This window comes from Hyaena hyaena, unplaced genomic scaffold, assembly GCF_003009895.1.
Source record: "Hyaena hyaena isolate Hyena2069 unplaced genomic scaffold, ASM300989v1 scaffold_744, whole genome shotgun sequence".
Classification (NCBI taxonomy): Eukaryota; Metazoa; Chordata; class Mammalia; order Carnivora; family Hyaenidae; genus Hyaena; species Hyaena hyaena.
Genome location: NW_024081366.1, coordinates 522,883 through 546,148, shown reverse-complemented (window position 1 = coordinate 546,148; position 23,266 = coordinate 522,883). Strand labels below are relative to the sequence as shown.

Below are 23,266 nucleotides of genomic sequence, written 5' to 3'. Positions count from 1 at the left end.
ACTTCTCAATTAGATTGTAACCTTTGTGACCCTTGTCATATCTTGTGTGGCACAGTACCTTGCACGTAGTCAGCACTTACTAAATATTAGTTGGCTGATTGGTTTTTGGGTGGGAGGGTAGAATATAAACAGGGATTAGCCATAGAAGTGTATCCAAGGGAGTTGAGTTCTTCCCTGGAGGACAAAGAATGTATTTTTCTTACCTTTTTATTGTGAGAACCTAAGCCAGTGCCTGACATGCAGTAATTCAGTTCCTTTCAGCAGGCCTGCTTTTACCAAGTATTGACTCTGCCAGGCACTGTGCTGGGTGCTGAGTTTCCATAAGGGTTTGTAAATGAATGAAGGGGTTTGGGAGTTGTGCTTCTGTTTCCCAATTTCTGTTTGTTCACCTTTCATGCAGGTGAATTTCAATATTTCAGTGCTTGGCAGGGATTAAGAGAAGAGTCCCAATGCATAGCCCGGGGTGTTTCTTCTCCAGGGTGGATCTCATCTCCAAATGAGGACTGCTTCCCTGGTATGGCACAGTACCTTCAGGTTGGTCACAGCTCTTTTTGGGTAGAGCATGTAAGGAAAACTTCACCCATGTGATAGGCAAGAAGTGTCAAAGAGGACAGAAAAGTCAGAAGAAACCAAGCCATCTTGGACAACTCAATGGTTCCTGGGAGGAAAGTTAAGGCCCAGGCTGATATCCTTTCCCCTTATTAAGTCTGAATCTCTGGGCTTACTAAAATTCTGTATGTCTGATGTAATTAACATGGCATTGCAAGGATTCAAAGGGGGGGGGGCACCCAAATTATGATACCCAGGACAAACTTGAAGGCATTGGAAGAACATTGATGGAAATGCTTTGTGATGGCAGAAAATAGTCTCCTTGCCTCTACGTGTGTTTTTCACAGAAATGAAATCCTAAACTGGGACCTTGTCTCTAAGAAAAGGTCCAGGGCAGGTATGCTGAAAATCAGGGATCCAAAGAGAGATCAGATGGCTTACAAATGAATAGTCCTGTTGCAGCCATGCAAACACAAATATACCTCAATTTATGCAACAAATGTATTTTCTAAATCAAATTATATTTTAAAAGCATTAGGGAGGTGAGCTATTTAAAGGAACCCAACAGTGAAGCGTTTTGTAATATGATTAATTACCTCCTGATAAATCTGGATTTTTCTTATATTAAGTATGCCCATCTGTTCTGCTTTGTTAAGTAGACAACGCCAAAATGGGCTCTTCTTCTAGACTGTATCTCCCCAGGGACATGAGAGTTAGGTTTTCTGAATAAGCAAAATGCCAGAAAAAAATGGTGGCAGGAAGTACTTATGCATAGTAGGTAATCAGTACATATTTATATAATGAATGAAGTCCCTGAATTATTTTATTTAAGGCTGGCTGATGTTGTGATGCCACTCTGGAGGCTGAGCTATGAGGAACAGCTCAAGGTTGGTACCCAGCTTAAGTCTTCACTCCTCCGTTCTGTCAGGGTGAATGGTGCCAGACTTGTAGGGACCTTGACTGGACAGCTCTACCCAGATGCTCGAGCAGGTGCTTAAAATGCTAATGAAATTTTAACTTTACGCTTGTTATGTCTTCCAAACTCTGTAGCCATATATCGAAATGCCTTTTCCTTTCTCTCTTGCTTGTTTGTTATTCTTGTAGCTCTGTATGTGTGAGTAGCAAGTACTCTTGCTGCTTTATATATAGCTGCACTTTCTAACACAGTAGCCACTAAGCTACATGTGGCTCTTTGATTTTAAATACAGTCAATTCTGCTATAATGCTTGCTTTAAAAATGGAAATTTGTTTCAAGGGGATTGATAGATCAGGGAACAATTTGAACATAACGCACATTTCACATTGGCTTAGGAGTGATTTCGTCCACAAGAAACACCAGATGAAAGAAAGAAACTTCACCCTGTAGAACTGAGCTGCATAAGAATACATAAAGTGAACATGCACACATACCTCAAATGTCTACTGGTTACCACAGTGCACCGAGTGTGTTATGAACAACACTCAGCCACATCTGCTGCTAGATCTTTCTGTGTGTGACACACAACCCTCCTTTTACCACTTCATGATAATTCACAAGTGGACAGACACTTCCACAAGAAAACTTAGGTCTTTGTCAGGGTAAAGTGCCATCCTTGTGGTATACATCTATACATTTCTCAATCATTTAACATGCGGAAAACTGTATTACTCTTTTTGTTAGGTTCCTTTTTTTTTTTTTATTTATTTTGAGAGAGAAAGTGCGTGTCAGAGTGGGGGAGGGCCGGGGGGCAGAGAGAGAGGGAGACAAAAAGAGAATCCCAATCAGGCTCTGCACTGTTGGCACAGAGCCTGATGCAGGGGCTCAAACTCATGAACCGTGAACTTATGACCTGAGCCAAAATCAAGAGTCGGATGCTTAACCAACTGAGCCACCCAGGCACCCAGTTCCTTTCTTTTCTGTATGCATTACCGATAAAGTTTTGGAATATGTGTGCCTGACACACAGTGCTCATCAAGACAAGTGTACTTTGTGAAAAAAATTTATGTATATTTATTTTTGAGAGAGAGAGACAGAGTGTGAGCAGGAGAGGGGCAGAGAGAGAGGGAAACACATATTCCAAAGCAGGCTCCAGGCTCTGAGGTGTCAGCACAGAGCCCAACGTGGGGCTCAAGTCCACGAACTGTGGGATCATCACCTGAGCCGAGGTCGGATGCTTAACTGGTTGAGTCATCTAGGCCCCCCAAGACAAGTGTACTTTTAATGCCCTGTGATTTGTTTTGTGTGATTTTGTATAGCATAGTGTAGAAATCCATATGTCACATTATAGCAGAGGTTAATTAAAATTAAACAAGATAAAAACAGTTCTTCAGTCACACAAGTTTCATTTCAAGTGCTCACTTAACCATGTGTGGCTTGTGGTTACCATATTATATAGATTATAATACCAACATAAAACATTTCCATTACCACAGCAAGTTCTACTGGACAGCACTGACCTATAGGTTGAGTGTTCAATCTGAAAGATCACATAAAGTGAAGAGGTTACACAAGAGCTCACTCTGGACCTTTCTTCCAATACTTTCTTATGTCTGTTGCTGTTCCCTCATTATAAGTTCCTTATCTGCTGAGATCATGATCCAAGAATCTGTGGGACAGCCTGCTCTTATCTTGTTTGTTTTCCATTCTTTTGAGGTTATGCTGTATAAGACTTTTTGTTTCATTACATATATTCTTTTGTAGGTGAAATTTGAAGCTCAGAAGAAAATTTTACAGAGACTAGAGTCTTACCTCCAAATGCTCATTGGAATCAATGTGACATCTACACCCAGACCTGAGGGGCTCTGTTGTCTTCTCCATCCTATTATACCCTCTGTAAAGCCACCACTTCCCTATCCTTTATCTACCAAGTCCCCTTATTAGCTATTAAGCTAATAATATCAGCCAGCACTTCCTGGGCACTTCCTGGAGCCCTGTGCTAAGTTATTAGCATGCATCATTGTCTAGTTTACTGTTTATAGTCACCCTGAGGGGTAAGCACTATCATTTTACAGATGAAGATGTTGAGGTTCAGAAAGATTAAATGATTTGCCCAAAAACACATCTAGAAATTGCCAGAACTGAGGTTCATACTCAGGTCTATTGGATGCAAAGCCTACTTTCTCAACCACTACAGTATTTTCTCCTTAGAAATATTTCAGATTTTGGAAACCTAATGAGGCCTCAAAGAGGCAGAGCTTAATTTATGGCAGAGGTTGGCAAACTATGGGCCTTAGGCCACATTTGTCTCCCACTTGTGCTTTATTTTGTAAATAAGGTTTTATTGGAACACAGCTGAGTTCACTTGGTTATGGATTGTCCGTGTCTTCTTTAGCGCTGCATGGATGAGTTAAGTGATTGTGACAGGGACCACATGGCCTGCAAAGCCTAAAATTATTATCTGGCCCTCTACTGAGAAAGTTTGCTGACCCCCAATCTTTATGGCAAGATTGAAACTCCTTTGCACTATGGAGTATCTGTGGAGTGTCTTGACCTCAGCTATGCACTTTCAAATATGCCATACCTTCCAAGTAAGCATCATTTTTTGCCCTCATGAGAGAACATTCTTACATTCCTTTTACTGTTGTTCTCTTTGGTTTCATTTGTCCTGTTGTGCTTCTCCTGCTCTGCCTTCTCCAGCCTGTCATCCATGGCTACCGGAATAAGTCCACCTTCTCTGTGAACCGAGGTCCAGATAGCAATCCAACTACCTGGGAACTTGGAGAGGTCAGTTGAAGGTCATGACTAGTAGAAATAACAAACCAAGGGCTGAGAGCAGAGGGAAGGTACAGGAATAGTGTCAATGGGAGTGGAGAAGGGTGGAAACTATGGTAGCCTTAAAGAAGAAAGATGAAGTCTGATGCAGAACGTGATCACAAAGTTAATTTTGGATGCTTTTTGGTGGGTAGTCATTGTAACATAGTGCTAGGAATCACAACCTTCACCCTTTCTTCTAAAAGTCCTATGCCTGAGCCCCAGTTAGCACTTAGTAAATGTTAATGTTGTTGCTGCTGCCCATACATTATCATCATCATCATTTTATGCTATTTTCTGTACTAGGAGCTCCTCTTTTTTAGAGAGGCACTTTTTCTATTTCATAATCCATATCCCTAAAATCTAGAGTTTTCTGTCATAAATCTGCCTTAAAATAATTGGTAGGGGAGGTTAGTGATGGTGACAGAAATCACAATGGCATATTTCTGAGTCTTAATCCCAGTACCCATTCCCAGATTCCATTCCTGAACTTTCCATTTACCCATTTTCAACAAATCCACTTGAAACACTATCATTTTATATTAGTCACACTGTTTAATACCCATATGCTTAAACTATAGTTCATTAGGGCAGGCGCTTGGCTTTTTCCCCCCTCTGTGTGCTGAGTTAAATGAGTATATGATGTCAGTGTTCTATTATTCAGTAACAAAAACAAGACCCATTAACTTTTATTTCCTGTTAATGTTAAAATCTTAACAGAAAGCAGACCTTGTCATATTGTGCATTTGTAGCATGTGAGAAAATATTGAGGACTGGCTCCATTAAGAATAAGCTCATAATGGCTAGACCAGGAAACAGGTTTTCTCTGAAAAAAATAGCCTTGAGCTTGAATAGGTACTTTGCTGCCTCAAATCTGTGTATGCTTCTCTGAAGGAGGGAATTTGAATTGCCAGAGATTTTCTTTTAAATAATCTTTTATCAAGAAAACTGTGTAAATCAAATTCTTTTTCTTTCTTTAGGCAGAAGCATCATCTGTGTGTGGTCTAACCATTTGAAAAACATCCCCAAGAAACACAATCAAGTGGCACAGGTAATGAGGAACAAAGGCTGGTTGAAGATGACGTGATGAGGCATTGCAGTCTGTAATAGTAGCGTCCCTGACATTTTAATAATAGAGTGGCTTCTGGTGCTACAGGGGAGGAGGGGCTCTTTTCTGTAAGCATACCTTGTAACACGGAGAGAGAACATTGCTAGTGTTTCATTTCTGGGAAGGTGGAGATCAGGAGAGGGAACTTTATCCATTATTGTACATGTCAGGTATCCAAGGAATTTAATAGGAAGGAGGTCTTAGGAGAGAGGTACTAAGGAGGGCAGTAAAACAAGTGGCAAGTGTCTAAAATATTTGGAAGACTAGTGCTTTTGGCAGAACAGACCTGAGAAATACCACAAGAGATATAAGTGATAAGACATCTACATCATAAGGTTGGCCTCTAAGACATTTTTATATCCTTCTCCTTCATGCACCTACTATTTATTGAGTGTCTCCTGTGCATCTGGCACTGTGCTAGGTGCTGGGGATCCAATAATGACTGAAACAGATGTGGTACCTGCCCTTGTGGAACTTAAAAAAAAGTCAAAAGCCTTGCTTGTGAAGACTGAATGGGACTCCCAGCTGACTCTGTTGTTCCCTGTTGATTCTTACCAGCACACACCCTCCTAATGATTTAGGTTTCTGACACTTGGGTGGTGCCTTCTAATAGGACACATCTTTTTTAAAAAAAATTTATTTTAGAGAGCAAGAGCATGTGAATGGGAGAGAGGACAGAGGGAAAGAAAGGGAGAATCTTAAGCAGGCTCCATGCTCAGTACGGAGCCCAATGTGGGGCTGGATCCCACTACCCTGGTATCTGACTCAAATACAGGCCAGATGCCCATCGTAATAAAAATAATACTATATATATTATAGCATTAGGTTGTTCTCACTTTTTTTTATACCTTTATCTCTCTTTCCGTGTTAGTGGTAGTGACATTCTATTCCATTAAGATGATAGGATAACCCTAGTTTGCACAGATTTGAGGTTTAAATATCTACTCTTGAGTCTTATGTCAAAATATGGATTTTATGGGAGCAGAAAGCCAGAGCACCAAGACCTAAGAAACAGTCTTTAAATAAAATACTATCAAAGGGGTTCCTGGGTGATTCGGTTGAGCATCTGACTCCTGCTTTTAGCTCAGGTCATGATTGTGCAGCTTTATGGATTCGAGCTCCACCTCAGGCTCTGCACTGCCAGCACGGAGCCTGCTTAGGATTCTCTCTTTCCCTTTCTCTCTTTCTGCCCTTCCCCCACTTTTGCTGTCTGTCTCTTTCAAAATAAATAAACTTCAAAAAAAATTTTTAAGGGGCACCTGGGTGACTCAGTTGGTTAAGCATCTGACCTCGGCTCAGGTAATGATCTCATGGTTTGTGAGTTCGAGCCCCCTGTGAGGCTCTGTGCTGACAGCTCAGAGCCTGGACCCTGCTTCTGATTCTGTGTCTCCCTCTCTCTGCCCCTCCCCACTCACACTCTGTCTCTCAAAAATAAATAAACATTTTTTAAAAATTTTTAAATACTATCAAAGAAATATAAGTACATAATTTTCAAAACCAAATACTACTAACAGGTTAGTAAGGAAAAATTGTGCTCCTCTGCCTCACCCTTCCTTGCTCTTTAGTCTTAAGCCCCTGAAACAACAGCAATTATTTTGCTATTTCTTCTGGTGTTCCATATTTCCAAATAGTACATTATTCTCATGTATTTTGATTTATCGAAGTTACATATTATTTGTTGACTTCCAGTTATGGCATATAAGAATTTCTTTCTTATTTTGTCTCTCTTCTCAAACTACCCTTTTTCTTCTATGTTGATAGCACAATTCTTGGCAAAATTAATATTTAGTGTTTACATTGTTATAGCTATGTAGATATTCACTCCTGAGCTACATACACATACTACGATTATATTTTCCTTTATTGTGCAAATTTTCCTTTCATTTTTCATTTTATATTGTGAAGAATTGAAAACATATAAAAGTAGAGAATGTTATAATAAACCCCAGCTTCTATTACCCATATCTATTACCCAGCTTCAACAATTATCAGTATGTGTACAATCTTATTCTGTCTATACTTTCACCCACCTCACATTCTACCAACATATTTGGGTTAGTTTGAGGCAAATTCCAGACATTATATCATATAAAATATAAATACTTCAGTGTGAGTTCTAAAAGAAAGAACTTAGGGGTGCCTGGGTAGCTCAGTTGGTTGAGTGTCTGACTTCGGCTCAGGTCATGATCCCATGGTTCATGAGTTCCAGCTCCGCAATGGGCTCTGTGCTGACAGTTCAGAGCCTGGATCTTGCTTCAGATTCTGTGTCTCCCTCTCTCTCTCTCTCTGCTCTCTCCCACTCTGTGCCACTCTGTGTCTCTCTCTCTTTCGAAATAAATATTTAAAAAATAAAAGAAAGAACTTAATTTTTTAAATGTAATTTCATACCATTATTATACCTAAAAATAAATGTTTAACCAATATCATCATATATCCAGTAAATGTTCAGATTTGACACCTATTTATCACATAAATGGTTTGAGTTTTACAGTTGTTTTTTTTTTCAAATCAGTATTCAAACAAGGTTTACACTTTGCATTTAATTAACATGTCTCTTCATTCTCTTTTAATTTGTAAGTACCCTTCCTTCTTAATTTTTTTGTTCTTATAATCTGTTTTTTGAAGAAACCCGTTGGTTTTCCTGTGGAAATTCTCGTTCTAGACTTTTAAAGTTTATTTTTAATTATTTTGAGAGAGAGATAGAGAGCAAGTGGGGGGGGAGAGAGAGAGAGAGAGAGAGAGAATCCTAAGCAGGCTCCTTGCTGCCAGCACAGAGTCCAATATGGGGCTTGAATCCATGAATGTGAGACCATGACCTGAGCCGAAGTCAAGAGTCAGATGTTCAACCTACTGAGACACACAGAGCTGTTCTCATTCTGGATTTTGCTTATTGAATTCTCATGATGTCATTTAATGTTCTTCCTCTATCCCTTGTATTTCCTGTAAACTGGTAGATCTAGAATGTTGATTAGGTTCAGATTTAATTTGAGGTGAGAATATTTTTTTAAAGAAATTTTTTCAATGTTTATTTATGATTGAGAGACAGAGAGAGACAGAGCATGAGCATGGGAAAGGCAGAGAGAGACACACACACAGAATCTCAAGGAGGCTCCAGGCTCTGAGCTGTCAGCACAGAGCCCGACGTGGGGCTTGAACTCACAAACCTCAAGATCATGACCTGAGCTGAAGTTGGACGCCCAACCGACTGAGCCACCCAGGCACCCTGAGGAGAGAATATTTTTAATGCATGTATGTCTGTAGGCCCTTTTGGTGATGTTAAGATTGAACAGTGGATTCAGTTCAATCAGGATGATCTACTCTTTACAAAATTTCCTGTCGGAGCCCCTGGGTGGCTCAGTCAGTTAAACATCTAACTCGATTTCTGCTCAGGTCATAATCTCAGGGTTTTGGGATTGAGCCCTGTGTTGGGCTCCATGCTGGTTGTGGAGCCTGTTTAAGATTCTCACTCCCTCTGTCTCTCTGCCTCTCCCCCATTCATGCTCTCTTTCTCTCTCTCAAAAAAAATTCTGTTAGCTTTTCACATAATGGTTTTAGCAGCCATTGGTGATCATTGCCTAGTCTATCATGTCATCTTCATTTATTAGTTGGAATTCTTCTAAAAATCACTTTCCCTTATCAACTATTTGGTTACCCTGATGTACTGATACAATGAGGACAGGGTAAATCCTTGGTTCTTTAACCTTCTTCAAACAATGATCAGTTAAATTTGTTTGTTTCAGTATCACTGTGAACTCATGGATTTTTAAAATACTTGACAGATTTAAGTCTACTGCATTTACTCTTATTTTTTAGTACTCAAATTGTTCCATTTTTAACCAATCAGAACATCTTTACATTGTCTCAGAGCCTTAGGATGGCTCTGAAAGTTGTGGAAAACTATGATATTTCTAGCACATCTAATCCATTTTTCTGCTTGAGACTGGAAATCAGCTATTTCTTCAAGGAACCCTTGTCTCTTTTAGTGGGAAATGGTATTTGGAGGCCACAGTATGGGTGCTAGGGGTGCTTATTTATACTGGGTTGGTAATACTTCAAGCCCGTTCTACTGAACAGAGCTAGGGAATATTTTTTTAAAGAGAAAATATTAGTTCATAGTGATATATTCAAATTAAATTTGTAATGACAGAGCTTTTATTTAAATACTTTGATTTTTCTTTTTTCTTATAATGAAAATTTTAGTTATAACATTAACATATTCTATTTTACTATATATTATATATATCCTAATATATATATAAGAAATGTATGTATATATATACATACATATATAAGAATTTACAAATAAGAGTATCAGTATTATTACCAATAAATGATAACTGAAAAGAGCTCAAGATTTATGTCCAGTTTTTTTTAATTATCATGCCTCTTGAAATAGTACTTCTCTTTGTAATTAAGCCACTAACTTGATACTTGATATACAGTTTCTTTTTTATTTTTCCATATTTCCTATTTTCATATTTCAAATTTTAGGGCTTGAACTTTTTCATTTTGATTAAGTTTTATTTTATATTTGTAAAATATTTACATGATTCCAAAGTCAAATCTACAAAATAAAGGTACATTTAGAAAGGTCTAGCTTTCATCTCTGTCCCTTCTACCCAGTTCCCCACCTCCTTCTATAGGTAATAAATTTTGTTTTTATTTTTTTTAAAAAATAAGCTTTTCTTAGCTCAAAGGTAGCTTAATATGGACTCTGTTCTGCACCTGTTTTTTTTCACATAATATTTTGCTTCATCTTTTTTTATTTTTTAGCAAGAGAGAGTGAGAACAAGTGGGGGAGAGGGACAGATGGAGAGAGACCATCTCAAGCAGGCTCCACACTGAGGGAGCCTGATGTGGTGCTTGTTCTCACAACGCTAGGATCATGACCTGAGTCGAAACCAAGAGTCAGACACTCAGGTGACTGAGTGACCCAGGCACCTTTCTGTTTTGTGTGTGTATGTGTCTGTATGTGTGCGTGTAGTCCTATATGATGTGATGGATGTTTATAACTTTTTATTGACATGAATAATTACCTCATTTTTCCATTGGTTTAGTTTGTTATGAACCTATTGCCAATTTTTTCTGCAAATTCTCTAAGAGCTCTGTCAAACATTCATCTATATTCTACATATGCTCAACAACTTGAGTTAAGTTTTTTTTCCCCGGAAGACATTTTTCTTAGAATATCCCATCCTAGGCTCCCGAGGCCCTCTGCAGCTTTCCTGTCCTGTCTCCCTGTTTCTTCGAGTCCCTGTCTTCCTTTTTCTGGTTTATACCCCCTTTTGGCTGGAGTACAACCTCCATTAGGTTCCTGAGGAAGGGTGCCTAGGAGGTATAGTTCTAGAGCTTTTGCATGTCTGTAAATGTCTTTTTGGTCCTGACACATGAATGAAATTTTCTCTAGATTTCTAGATTTGTGTTTGAATAATTTGCCTTTATGAATTTGAAGACATGGTTTTATTGTCATCTGGCTGCCAGTGATGTATGAGTCTAAATGCCAAAGGCCCTGATCCTTTGTAAGTCATTTTTCTCCTCTTTTTTTCTCTAGAAGCTTTTAGGGAATCTGTTTACCCCTGAAACTTCTTGACCATGTGGGCCTTTTTCCCTCATTCATTGTGGTGGGTACATTTAGGCCTTGTCAATCTGGAAGCTAATACTTTCAGAAATTTTCCTATATTATTTCTTACCTCCTTCTCTTCATTTTCTATATTTTCTTTGTATCTCCTATTCTTTGGATTTTGGACCTCATGGATTGATGCTATAATCTGTTACTCATGCCTCTCCTATTTTCCATTCCTGCCTCTTTGTTTTCCTTTCTGTGAAATTTTCTTGATGTAAATGACATCTTCATTGAAATTTTTTCTCTTGTGCTACCTTTAATTTTCAAAAGACTTTTCTTCTTCTCTGTTTCTTTTGTATAAAATCTCGTTCTTTTTTTAGTAATATAAGTAATATAGTGTGTGTGTGTGTGTGTGTGTGTGTGTTTGTGTTTTCTTTGAATTGTCTGCTTCCTTCAGGAACTTTTTTCCTGTTTGTGTCATTGTCTTTCACAATTAAGACTTTAATTAAACAGCTTATTGATTTTTTGACTATTTTATTCATATTTAAGAGAGAGGCCTTGGGGCTCAGTCACTTAAGCTTCCTACTCTTTATTTTTCTTTTATGAATATAATTTACTGTCACATTGGCTTACATGCAACACTCAGTGCTAATCCCAACAAGTGTCCTCCTCAATACCCATCACCCATATTCCCCTTCTCCCCTCCCTTTCCACCCTCAGATTGTTCTCTATATTTAAGAGTCTCTTATGGTTTGCCTCTCTCCATTTCTGTTTGTAACTTATTTTTTCCCCTTCCCCTCCCCCATGGTCTTCTGTTAAGTTTCTCAAGATCCACATGAGTGAAAACATTGGATATCTGTCCTCTGACTGACTTATTTCACTCAGCATAATACCTTCCATTTCTATCCACATTGTTGCAAATGGCATGATTTCATTCTCCCTCATTGCCAACCATATTCCATTGTATATATAAACCACATCTTCTTTACCCATTCATCAGTTGATGGATGTTTAGGCTCTTTCCATAATTTGGCTATTGTTAAAGGGCTGCTGTAAACATTGGGGTACACGTGCCCCTATGCATCAGCACTCCTGTGTCCCTTGGGTAAATTCCTAGTAGTGCTATTGCTTGGTAATAGGGTGGTTCTACTTTTAATTTTTTGAGGAACCTCCATACTGTTTTCCAGAGTAGCTGCACCAGTTTGCATTCTCATCAACAGTGCAAGAGGGTTCCCGTTTCTCCATATCCTCACCAACACCAAAGTTTATTTATTTAGGGGGGAAGAGAGAGAGAGAGAGAGAGAGAGAGAGAGAGACAATCCAGAGCAGGCTTAGGCTCCAGGCTCCAAGCTACGAGCACAGAACCCAATGCAGGGCTTGAACTCATGAAGCATGAGATCATAACCTGAGCCGAAGTGGGACGCTTAACCTAGTGAGCCACCTAGGAACCTCAATAAATGAACTTAAAAAACAAAACAAAACAGTGAGGCCTTAAAAACCTGATTGCAATTCAGTTTGGCTTTACTGCTAGTGATTGTGTCAGGGTATCCCCCATAGGTGTCTCAAGGGCTATTCCATTTCTTGAGAGAATTATCTCCAAGTTTCTTGCCTGGCTGTTAGCCTTTTAGAGTGGGGCATCCCCAAGGGGTGGGATTCCCACCATTTAGAATACAGATTTGCATGGAATGTTCCTGATTCCACTCCTCTACAACTACGACAGTACCTGGTATCTCCAAACTCAGAGCTTTTGTGGGTCCATTTTCTCTGGAGAAAAAGATTTCCAGTCTCTTGCTACAGAAAAATGGATGTTCTTGGTAGGATAAAGATGTTTACCAGTTTTGTGTCTAGGCTTTCAATCAAGCCTTCTTTTTAGCCTTGTGTCTTACTTGTATCTTCATGTTTGAATCTTCCCAGGGTTGTGTGGAGCAGATCAGCTTTATATCTCATCAGGTCCCCCTTTATAAGCAATGCAGATGTAGCTTACTTCATCTTGCTTCATTTGTCACTTCAATCTGCTTTCCATCTTCTTGTCTTTTCTGTTCTGGTCTTGTCTTCTCTATCATTATCCTTGTTATTCCTTTCATTTATTAATTCAACAAGTACTATTGAGTACCTACAAGTGTCAGGCACTATTCTTGGTGCTTAGGATACAATAAAGGAAGAAAATCTATCCCTTCCTTGTAGAAATTACATTTTAGTCAGCGAGATAGATTAAAAAAAACATAATAAGGTAAATTGTATGGTATGTTAGAAGGTAACAAGTGTGGCTATGATCTGAATTTTGTGTCACCCCAAATTTTATATGTTGAAATCCTAACACCCAAGGTGATAGTATTAGGAGGTGGGGCCTTTAGGAGGTGAGTAGGCCATCATGATTAGGATTAGTGGCCTTGTGAAAGAGACCCCAGAGAGCTAGCTTGTCCCTTCTTCTATGTGAGGTTACAGTGTAAAGATGGCTGCTAGTGAGGAAACAGGTTCTCATAAAACACTGAATTTGCCAGCATCTTGGTCTTGGACTTCCCAGCTGCCAGAACTGTGAAACATAAATTTCTCTTGTTTATAAGCCACCCAGTCTGTGGTATTTTTGTTCTAGCAGCCCAGCCAGAGTAACACAGTACCATGGAAAAGTACAGCAGGATCAGGAGGATAAGAAATCCTTGGGTTGAGGGAAGCATAGGTTGTACTTTTTTGTTGTTCTAGAACTTAAAAATATTAACTAAGTTTCTTTAGAGAAGAGGTAAGGAGTTAAATCATGATTCTACAAGTAGCAAATTTTGTGTTTGTCCTTCGAAACTATAAAAATATGGAGCACTTCATGAATTTGTTATCCTTGCACAGGGGCCATGCTAAATCTCTGTGTCATTCCAGTGTTGGTATATGTGCTGCCGAAGCAAGCACGGTTGTAATTTTAAGTAGGGTTAATGGAGACTTCATGAAGAGGAAGGTATTTGAATAAAGCAGTGACTCTTAACTGGGGGGTGGTTTTGCCTTGCAGAGAACATTTGGCAATGTCCAGAGACTTTTTTGGTTGTAATCACTACGGGATGATTGGGCAGTGCTTCTTGTATCTAGTGGGTTGAGACCAGGGATGCTGTTAAACATCCTACAATGCATGGGATAGCTCTCCACAACAAAGAATTATCTGGCCCAAAATGTCAGTAGTGCTGAGGATGAAAAACCTTGCATTCAAAACTTAGAGGCAGTGAGGGTGGCAGCTATGCAGAGGTCTGAGGGAGGAGAATTCTAGGAAAAGAGAAAAGCCATGGCAAAGGCCCTAAGATGGGAACGAGACAGGCTTTTTAGAGGAACTGAATGTAGGCCCAGAAGTGTTGTAGGACATGAGGTAAGATGGTGAATGGGGGCAACATTATGTAGTGACTTGGGGGTCATTGTAGGGACTTTGGCTTTTATTCTGATCCAGTGGAAGTTTTGATAGGGAGGACATGTCATGGTAGGATTTAGGTTTCACAGAATCACTCTGGCTATTGTGTATGGATTATTGGAGGGAATGACAGAGGCAAGGAGAGACCAGTTATGGGGCTGTTGTACTAATCCAAGTGAGAGATTATATAGAGCAGTGGTAGGTAGCTGTGGAGATGGATATATGTTGAAGCTAGAACAACAGGATTTCCTGAAGGGCCGAATGAAAGATGTAAGAGAAAGAGAGGAGTGAAAAATAGCTTCAGGTTTTTGGGGGGAGCAATTGGAATGAGGGAGTTACTATCAACTGAGATTGGGAAGACTGTGGTAAAGCAGAAATTAGTAGCTCAGTTTTAGAATGATGCATTTGAAATCTGTATTAGACCTCTGAGTGAATATGTTAAATAGGTAGTTGGATAGGTTGGTCAGGGGTTTAAGAGTCGGAATCCAGGTAATGTAAACATGTAGATGTTAATTTTTAATTATTTATTTATTTGTTGAGAGAGAGAGAGAGTGAGAGAGCAAGCTGGGAGGGGCAGAGAGAGAGAGGGAGATAGAGAATCCCAAGCAGACTCTGTACTCTGAGTGAAGAGCTAAATGTGGGGCTCAAACCACGAACCACGAGATCATGCCCTGAGCCAAAACCAAGAGTTGGACGCTTAACTGAGTGAGCTACCCAGGAGCCCCTGTAAACATGTAGATGTTATTTACAATCACAGGATTGGGGGCACCTCGGTGGCTCAGTCAGTTAAGTGTCCAGCTTCAGCCCAGGGAATGATCTCGTGGTTCATGGGTTCGAGCACCACATTGGGCTCTCTGGCAGCTCAGAGCCTGAAGCCTGCTTCAGATTCTGTTTCCCTCTGTCTGCCATTCCTCTGCTCCTGTTCTGTCTCTCTCTCTCAAAAATAAATAAACATTAAAAAAATTTTAAAAATCACAAGATTGGAGGAGATTACCAGGGGAGTGAGAGTATATTGGAAGGAGACTTTGCCTGGGGGCACTTCTATTTTAAGAAGTCTGAGAGGAGAGAGGGAGTGAGTAAAAGACACTGAGGAGTAGCCCCTGAGGTCAGAGGAAATCAGGATAGTGTGGTGTCCTAGAAGCTAAGTGAAGACAGTGAACCAATGGGGAAGGACTCATCAGCTGTGCCAAATGCTTCTGATAGGTCAAGTAAGATGAAGACTGAGAATTAACCATTGAACTGCCTAACAGGGAGGTCATTGACAACCTTAACGTGAACCATTTGGATGGAGTGGTGGGGACCTGATTCTAGTTGATGAATAGAAGGAGAGGAGTAGGAGGCAGTGAATATACACAGTTCATTTGAGGAGCTTTTCTACAAAGTGGAGCAGCAAAATGGAACAGTGACTGATAGCGAAAGTGGGGTCAGGAAGTTCCCTTTCTTTGTTAAAAGGTGGGAGAGTAAGAACATGCTTATATGTTGGTTGGAATGTTCCAGTAGCAAGGAAGGAAACGATGGTGCCAGACAAAGGGAAGGGAGAACTGGTGTGGCAATGAGCTTAAATAAGCTTGTCTTTCTTATTGCTATATTTCATTTTAGTAGGATTTTCCAGAGGGGCTGAACCAGTTGACATTCCCACCAACAGTGTCGGAGGGTGCCCGTTTCTCCACATCCTCGCCAGCATCTAGAATCTCCTGATTTGCTCATTTTAGCCACTCTGACCAGCGTGAGGTGGTATCTCAGTGTGGTGTTGATTTGTATTTCCCTGATGAGGAGGGACGCTGAGCATCGTTTCATGTGTCTGTTGGCCATCTGGATGTCCTCTTTGGAGAAGTGTCTGTTCATATCTTCTGCCCATTTCTTCACTGGATTGTTTGTTTTTTGGGTGGGGAGTTTGGTGAGTTCCTTATAGATTTTGGATACTAGCCCTTTATCTGATATGTCATTTGCAACTATTTTTCCCATTCTGTTGGTTGCCTATTAGTTTTATGGATTGTTTCCTTTGCTGTGCAGAAGCTTTTAATCTTGATGAGGTCCCAATAGTTCATTTTTGCTCTTGATTCCCTTGCCTTTGGGGTTGTGTCAAGTAAGAAACTGCTGTGGTTGAAGTCAAGGAGGTAGTTTCCTGCTTTCTCCTCTGGGGTTTTGATGGTTTCCTGTCTCAGATTCAGGTCCTTTATCTATTTTGAGTTTATTTTTGTGTATGGTGTAAGAAAGTGATCCAGTTTCATTCTTCTGCATGTTGCTGTCCAGTTCTCCCAGCACCACCTGTTAAAGGGGCTGTCTTTTTTCCAATGGATACTCTTTCCTGCTTTGTCAAAGATTACTTGGCCGTACATTTATGGGTCCAATTCTGAGTTCTCTATTCTGTTTCCTTGGTCTATGTGTCTGTTTTTGGGCCAATACCATACTGTCTTGATGATGACAGCTTTGTAGTAGAGGCTAAAGTCTTGGATGGTGATGCCTCCCGTTTTGTTTTCTTCTTCAATATTACTTTGGCTATTTGGGGTCTTTTGTGGTTCCATACAAATTTTAGGAGAGTTCTAGTTTTGAGAAGAATGTTGGTGCAATTTTAATTGGGATTGCATTAAATGTGTAGATTTCTTTAGGTAATAGTGATATCTTAACAATATTCTTCTGATCCATGAGTATGGAATGTTTTTCCATTTCTTTGTGTCTTCTTCAATTTCCTTCATAAGTTTTCTATAGTTTTCATCATACAGATCTCTTATATCTTTGGTTAGGTTTATTCCTGGGTATTTTATGGTTTTTTGTGCAATTGTGAATGGGATCTGTTTCTTGATTTCTCTTTCTGTTGCTTCATTGTTGGTGTATAAAAATGCAACTGATTGCTGTATGTTGATTTTGTACCCTGAACGTTGCTATTGTACCCTGCAAATGAATTCTTGGATCAGTTCTCTAGGCTTCTCGTGGAGTCTGTTGGGTTTTCTATGTAGAGTATCATGTCGTCTTCAAAGAGTGAAAGTTTGACTTCTTCTTTGCCAATTCTGATGCCTTTTATTTCGTTTTGTTGTCTGATGGCTGATGATAGGACTTCCAGCACTATGTTAAACAACAGTGGTGAGAGTGGGCATCCCTGTCGTGTTCCTGATCTCAGAAGGAAAGCTCTCAGTTTTTCCGCATTGAGGATAATGTTAGCTGAGGGCTTCTCATAGATGGCTTTTATGATGTTTAAGTAAGTTCCTTCTATCCCGACTTTCTCGAGGGTCTTTATTAAGAAGGGATGCTGTATTTTGTCAAATGCTTTTTCTGCATCTATCGACAGGATCATTATGGTTTTTTTCTTTTCTTTTGTTGATGTGATGGATCACATTGATTGATTTGCGAATATTGAACCAGCCCTGTAACCTGGGAATGAATCCCACTTGTTCATGGTGGATAATTCTTTTTATGTGCTGTTGAATTCAATGTGCAAGTATCTTGTTGAGGATTTTTGCATTCATATTCATCAGGATACTGGCCTATAGTTCTCTTTTTTTTGCAGGGTCTCTGTCTGGCTTGGGAATCAAAGTGATACTGGCCTTGTAGAATGAGTCCAGAAGTTTTCCTTCAATTTCTATTTTTTGGAATAGCTTGAGAAGAATGGGTATTAATTCTGATTTAAATGTCTGGTAGAATTCCCCAGGGAAGCCATCTGGCCCAGGGCTCTTATTTCTTGAGAGATTTTGGATAACTGATTCATTTTCTTCACTAGTGATGGGTCTGTTCAGATTTCCTCTCTCTTCCCGTGTGAATTTTGGTAATGAGTGTGTGTTTAGGTATTTGTCCATTTCTTCTAAGTTGTCCAGTTTGTTGGCATATAATTTTTCATAGTATTCCCTGATAATGGCTTGTATTTCTGAGGGATTGGTTGTAATAAATCCATTTTCATTCATGATTTTGTGTATTTGGGTGATCTCTCTTTTCTTTTGAGAAGCCTGGCTAGAGGTTTGTCAATTTTATTTTTTCAAAAAACCAACTCTTGGTTTCATTGATCTGTTCAACTGTTTTTTGTTTCTATATTGTTTATTTCTGCCCTGATTTCTATTATTTCTCTTCTGCTGGGTTTGAGTCACTCTTGTTCCTCTCCTTCTAGTTCCTTTAGGTGTGCTGTTAGTTTTGTATTTGTGCCTTTTCTGGTTTCTTGAAATATGCCTGGAGTGCAATATACTTTCCTCTTAGGACTGCTTTTGCCACATCCCCTAGAGTTTGGATTGTTGTATTCTCATTTTCATTTGTTTCCATATATTTTTAAATTTCTTCTCTAATTGCCCGATTGGCCCATTTGTTCTTTAGTAGGGTGTTCTTTAACCTCCATGTTTTTGGAGATTTTCCAGACTTCTTCCTGTGATTGATTTCAAGTTTCATAGCATTGTGATCTGAAAGTGTGCATGGTATGATTTCAATTCTTTTATATTTTTTGATGGCTGCTTTATGTCCCAGTATGTGATCTATCTTGGAGAATGTGCCATGTGCACTTGAGAAGAAAGTAAATTCCATAGCCTCAGGATGTAGAGTTCTAAATCTGTCTGTCAAATCCATCTGGTCCAATGTGTCATCAAGTCCATTGTTTCTTTAGTGATTTTCTGTCTATTTGATCTATCCATTGCTGTTAGTTGAGTATTAAAGTCCCCTGCTATTAGCACATTCTTATCCATAAGATTGTTTCTGTTTTTGTTTAATTGTTTTATGTATTTGGGTGCTCCCATATTTGGTGTGTAGACACTTACAATTGTTAGAGCTTCCTGATGGACAGACCCTGTAATTATTATATAATGCCCTTCTTCATCCCTTGTTACTGTCTTTACTTTAAAGTCCAGTTTGTCTGATATAAGTATGGCTACTCCAGCTTTCTTTTAACTTCCAGTAGCATGATAGATATTTCTCCATCCCCTTACTTTCAATCTGAGGGTGTCCTCCTGTCTAACCTAAGTTTATTGTAGACAGCAAATAGATTGATTTTGTTTTTTTATCCATTCTGCTACCCTGTGTCTTTTGATTGGAGCATTTAGTCCATTTACATTCAGTGTTATTATTGAAAAATATGGGTTTTGAGTCATTGTGTTTTCTGTAGGATTCATGCTTGTGGTTGTGTTTCTGGTACCTTGTGTTCCTTGCAATGTTTCCCTCATAGAGTCCCCATTAGGATTTCTTGTAGGGCTGGTTTAGTGGTGATGAATCCTTCAATTTTTGTTTAATTGGGAAGACTTTTATCTCCTATTCTGAATGACAGGCTTGCTGGATAGATGATTCTAGGCTGCATATATATTCTGTTCATCACATTGAAGATTTCCTGCCATTCCTTTCTGGCCTGCCAAGTTTCGGTAGATAGGTCTGTAACTACTCTTATAGGTCTCCCTTTGTATGTTAGGGCCCTTTCATCTCTAGCTGCTTTTAGAATTCTCTCTTTGACCTTGTATTTTGTCAGTTTCACTATGATATGTCATTCAGAAGACCGATTCAAGTTACTTCTGAGGGGAGTTCTCTGTGCCTCTTGGATTTCAATGTCTGTTTCCTGCCCCAGATTTGGAAAGTTCTCTACTATAATATGTTCAAGGATCCTTTAGCACCTTTCCCTCTCTCTTCCTCTTCTGGAATTCCTATGATATAGATATTGTTATATTTGATTGTATCACTGAGCTCTTGAAATTCCCTTTTGTTTTCCTGGATCAGTTTTTCTCTCTTTTTCTCAGCTTCCTCTTTTTGTATAATTGTGTCTTCTAATCACTTCTTCTCCTCTCTACCTCTTCAATCTGTGCATTGGACACCTCCATTTTTTTAAATTTCTTTTTATGTATTTAAAAAGAGAGAGACAGAGACAGAGACAGCATGAACAGGGGAGGGTCAGAGAGGGAGGGAGATACAGAATCCGAAGCAGGCTCCAGGTTCTGAGCTGGCTGTCAGCACAGAGCCCGACGCGGGGCTCGAGCCAAAGTCGGATGCTTAACCGAGTGAGCCACCCTTGCCCCTGGACATCTCCATTTTATTATGCATCTCATTTATAGCATTTTTAAATTCATCACAACTATTTTTAAGCTCCATAGTCTTTGTAGCAGTAGTTTCTCTGATGTGTTCCAAGCTTTTTTCAAGCCCAGTGATTAAGTCTATGACTATTATTCTAAATTCTTATTCAGTTATGTTGCTTATATCTATTTTGAGCAGTTCTTTAGCTGTCATTTCTTCCTGGAATTTCTTTGGAGGAGAGTTCTTCCATTTCATCATTTTGGCTAGCTTTCTGTCTCTTGTTAGTTTTAAAAGCTTGTTGTGTGCTCTGCACCTGTGAGTACTGCTGTGTTAAAGAGGGCTCTTTGACTATCCAGGGCCTGTCCATTCAGGAAGTGTTCTGTGAATGGTGTGTCTTGTTCCCTCTTATTGAGACTTTGGTTATTTTATTTCCCTACTTGTAGTGGTATTTGGGACTCTCCACCATGTGTACTTTGGCTTGTTTCTTGAGGTAGCCCTGGAAAAGAAAACAGACAAACACACAGGGATCAAAGGCACGCACATGCACAGACAAATCCAACAAGTGAGGAAAGCAAAAGGGAAAAAGAAAAAGAAAATAAAAAGAAGAAGAAAGAAAAGGAGAAAAAGAAAAAGGCTAAAAAACCCCACAAAAACAAAAGACAAAAGACAGTCTAAAAGCATAAAACCAGAATTCCAGCTACAAATAGAGAGCAGGTTGTATGTAGTGCCCATGGAAGAGCATATACAAAGAGAGACATGTTAGGGCAGGGAGGAAGCAAAATTGGACGATGACCAGACAGAGAGACTAAGAGGCTTAATTCAGAGAGAGAAAGAGGAGAATATGGTAGGAGACGAGGAGGAGGAAATGAGTATAGTGTTACTCAGAGAAACTATATGGTCTGATTACTCCGGAGAGAGAGAGAGGTAGAAAGGTAGCGGTGGAGGTGTAGAATATACATCTAGAGAATGGATTAAATGTGAGTCTTTAAGCAAACCAATGACCAGAGTGCCCCGTCCAGCAGAGTAGAGGGATACGAATGAGACAAGGGGAGAATATATCTGAATAGAAAGAATTGACCTAGAATTGATCAAGGCAGTGCATCCATGTTGGTCTTGCCCAGGCTCTGGTTAAAAAAAAAAAAAAAAAAAAAAAGGAACTCTGTAGCGGGGATGGGCATGGTTTGGTCTAGTTGGGCCTAACCTCCACTGTGGTCCTGCCGGCCACTCCCTAGGTCCCACCTTGGTGGTTGTGGGTAGTAAAATGGCAGTGCCCTAGTCACCTCTGGAACTAAGCGTTGCAAATCACTCCCTTGGGTCCGATCTCCCTGTGTCGCGGGTGCAGCCAAGTTGGGCCTTGTTCTATGTCTCAAGCCCCGCCTCATTTCCAGGTCCCAGTCTGCGAGCTTTATTGATACCTCCCGAAACACAGTCCCACAGGTTTTCTGCTTTCCTGCCACCGGGGATCTCGGCCGCTTCCCTGCTGCCAAGGATTGGGCTGGGAGAGCAGTGGCGCAGCCTGGGGTCAGACGCTTCCTCACCGCCAGGGATCGGGCCAGGAGAGCATCGGCACAGTTTCTTCTGGCGCTGCCTGGGACCGGTGCACCCAGTTCAAAGTCAGCACCCCGGCTATAACTAAGAACAATCTCCATCTGAGCCAAGGTTTTTCTCTCCTCCAGGGACAGTTCTATGAGCAGTTTCAGCTGCTGTTTCTTTTCCCCTTGACTCCCCACGGCTCCCCACGAAGGGGACTCCCTCCATGTCTCCTGGTCCCAGCCCATTTTTATCTTCCCCAGTTTGCACTCACGCTCATATGAGGTTTCCTTCCCAGTGTACTCTGTCTCTTTTTCTTCCCAAACTCCTGCGGCTCAGTGTCCTATGACTTCAGGCCTTCTCTGTTTGAGAGATGGGGGTGAGTGAAACGCACAGAATTCCCTACTTCTCCGCCATCTTGCCTCCTCTCCTAAATGTTTACTTATTTTTGAGAGACAGAGTGCAAGCAGGGGAGCAGCAGAGATGTGGGACACAGAATCCAAAGCAGGCTTTGTGTCTGTGCTGACAGTTCAGAGCCTGACACAGGGTTCAAACTCATGAACTGGGAGATCATGACCTGAGGTGAAGTCAGACGCTTAACTGACTGAGACACCCAGATGCCCCTAACCCATTCAAGCATCAGCAGTAAATCCCTAACCTTATTTATCATCTAAATCAAATGTGGATGAGATTCAAGGTGTAAAATCTTCTGCCGCTGTGGACCTGTGAAACCATAAATATTATCTGCTTCTAAAATACAATCTATGGGACTGACAATAGGGTAGACATTCCCATTCCATAAGGGAGAAATTGGAAAGAAGACAGTTGTCCTGATTGCAAGCAAGCCTGAAACCTAGCAGGGCAAATTCCATTAGATTTTAAGGCTCGAGAATTATCTTTTTTGGGTTGATGCTCTGTCCTTTGACCCACTGGTGTGTGTGGCAGGCTCACCCTTGAGGCCCTGGAAATTAGCAGTCTGGCCCACTGAAATTGAGGATTCAGCCTTTTCCCCCTGGGGTCTTGCCAGGAGCCGCACCAGCCTCTCTGGATGGCAGTCACAGCAAGGAAATGGCAGTGTTGGCAGCTCCTGCCATGAGAAATGAAAACTGGTATCTCCTTCTGCTACTACTGGCTCATGTTGGATATAAGCCTGCTGGTATTGACCAGGCCTCACAATATTCCATATGAGACCATATTCTGAATACAGATACCTCATAAGGAAAAGCATATTCCTGCCTTTGCAAGAGAGATTTTAGATGAAAGCTCCGTGGATGATTGTCAAAAGGCTCTTCCTATGGGCCTTGCAGATCCAAGACTTAGACAATAAAGGGGGTTAAGAACACAAGAGTTACAATTGAGCCTGGCCCCGAGACAAAGAGCCTAATTTAAAGTTAAGGTACAGATAAGGGCAGAACATAAGTTACTACATATATCTTTGCT

At 40.2% G+C, this 23,266-nt stretch overlaps 1 protein-coding gene and 1 pseudogene across 1 annotated transcript in view; one reads left to right on the top strand and one right to left on the bottom strand.

Moving 5' to 3' along the window:
- The window catches only part of TRMT2B (tRNA methyltransferase 2 homolog B), a 43,192-nt gene that overhangs the window by 4,073 nt on the left and 15,853 nt on the right, over window positions 1–23,266 (top strand). The window contains 5 exon segments of the mRNA XM_039218102.1: window positions 401–534; window positions 1,382–1,436; window positions 4,166–4,229; window positions 4,232–4,252; window positions 5,260–5,330. Coding sequence (XP_039074033.1) covers window positions 497–534; window positions 1,382–1,436; window positions 4,166–4,229; window positions 4,232–4,252; window positions 5,260–5,330 — 249 coding nt within the window. The 5' untranslated portion in view covers window positions 401–496.
- LOC120220897 lies at window positions 13,748–13,848 on the bottom strand (annotated as a pseudogene).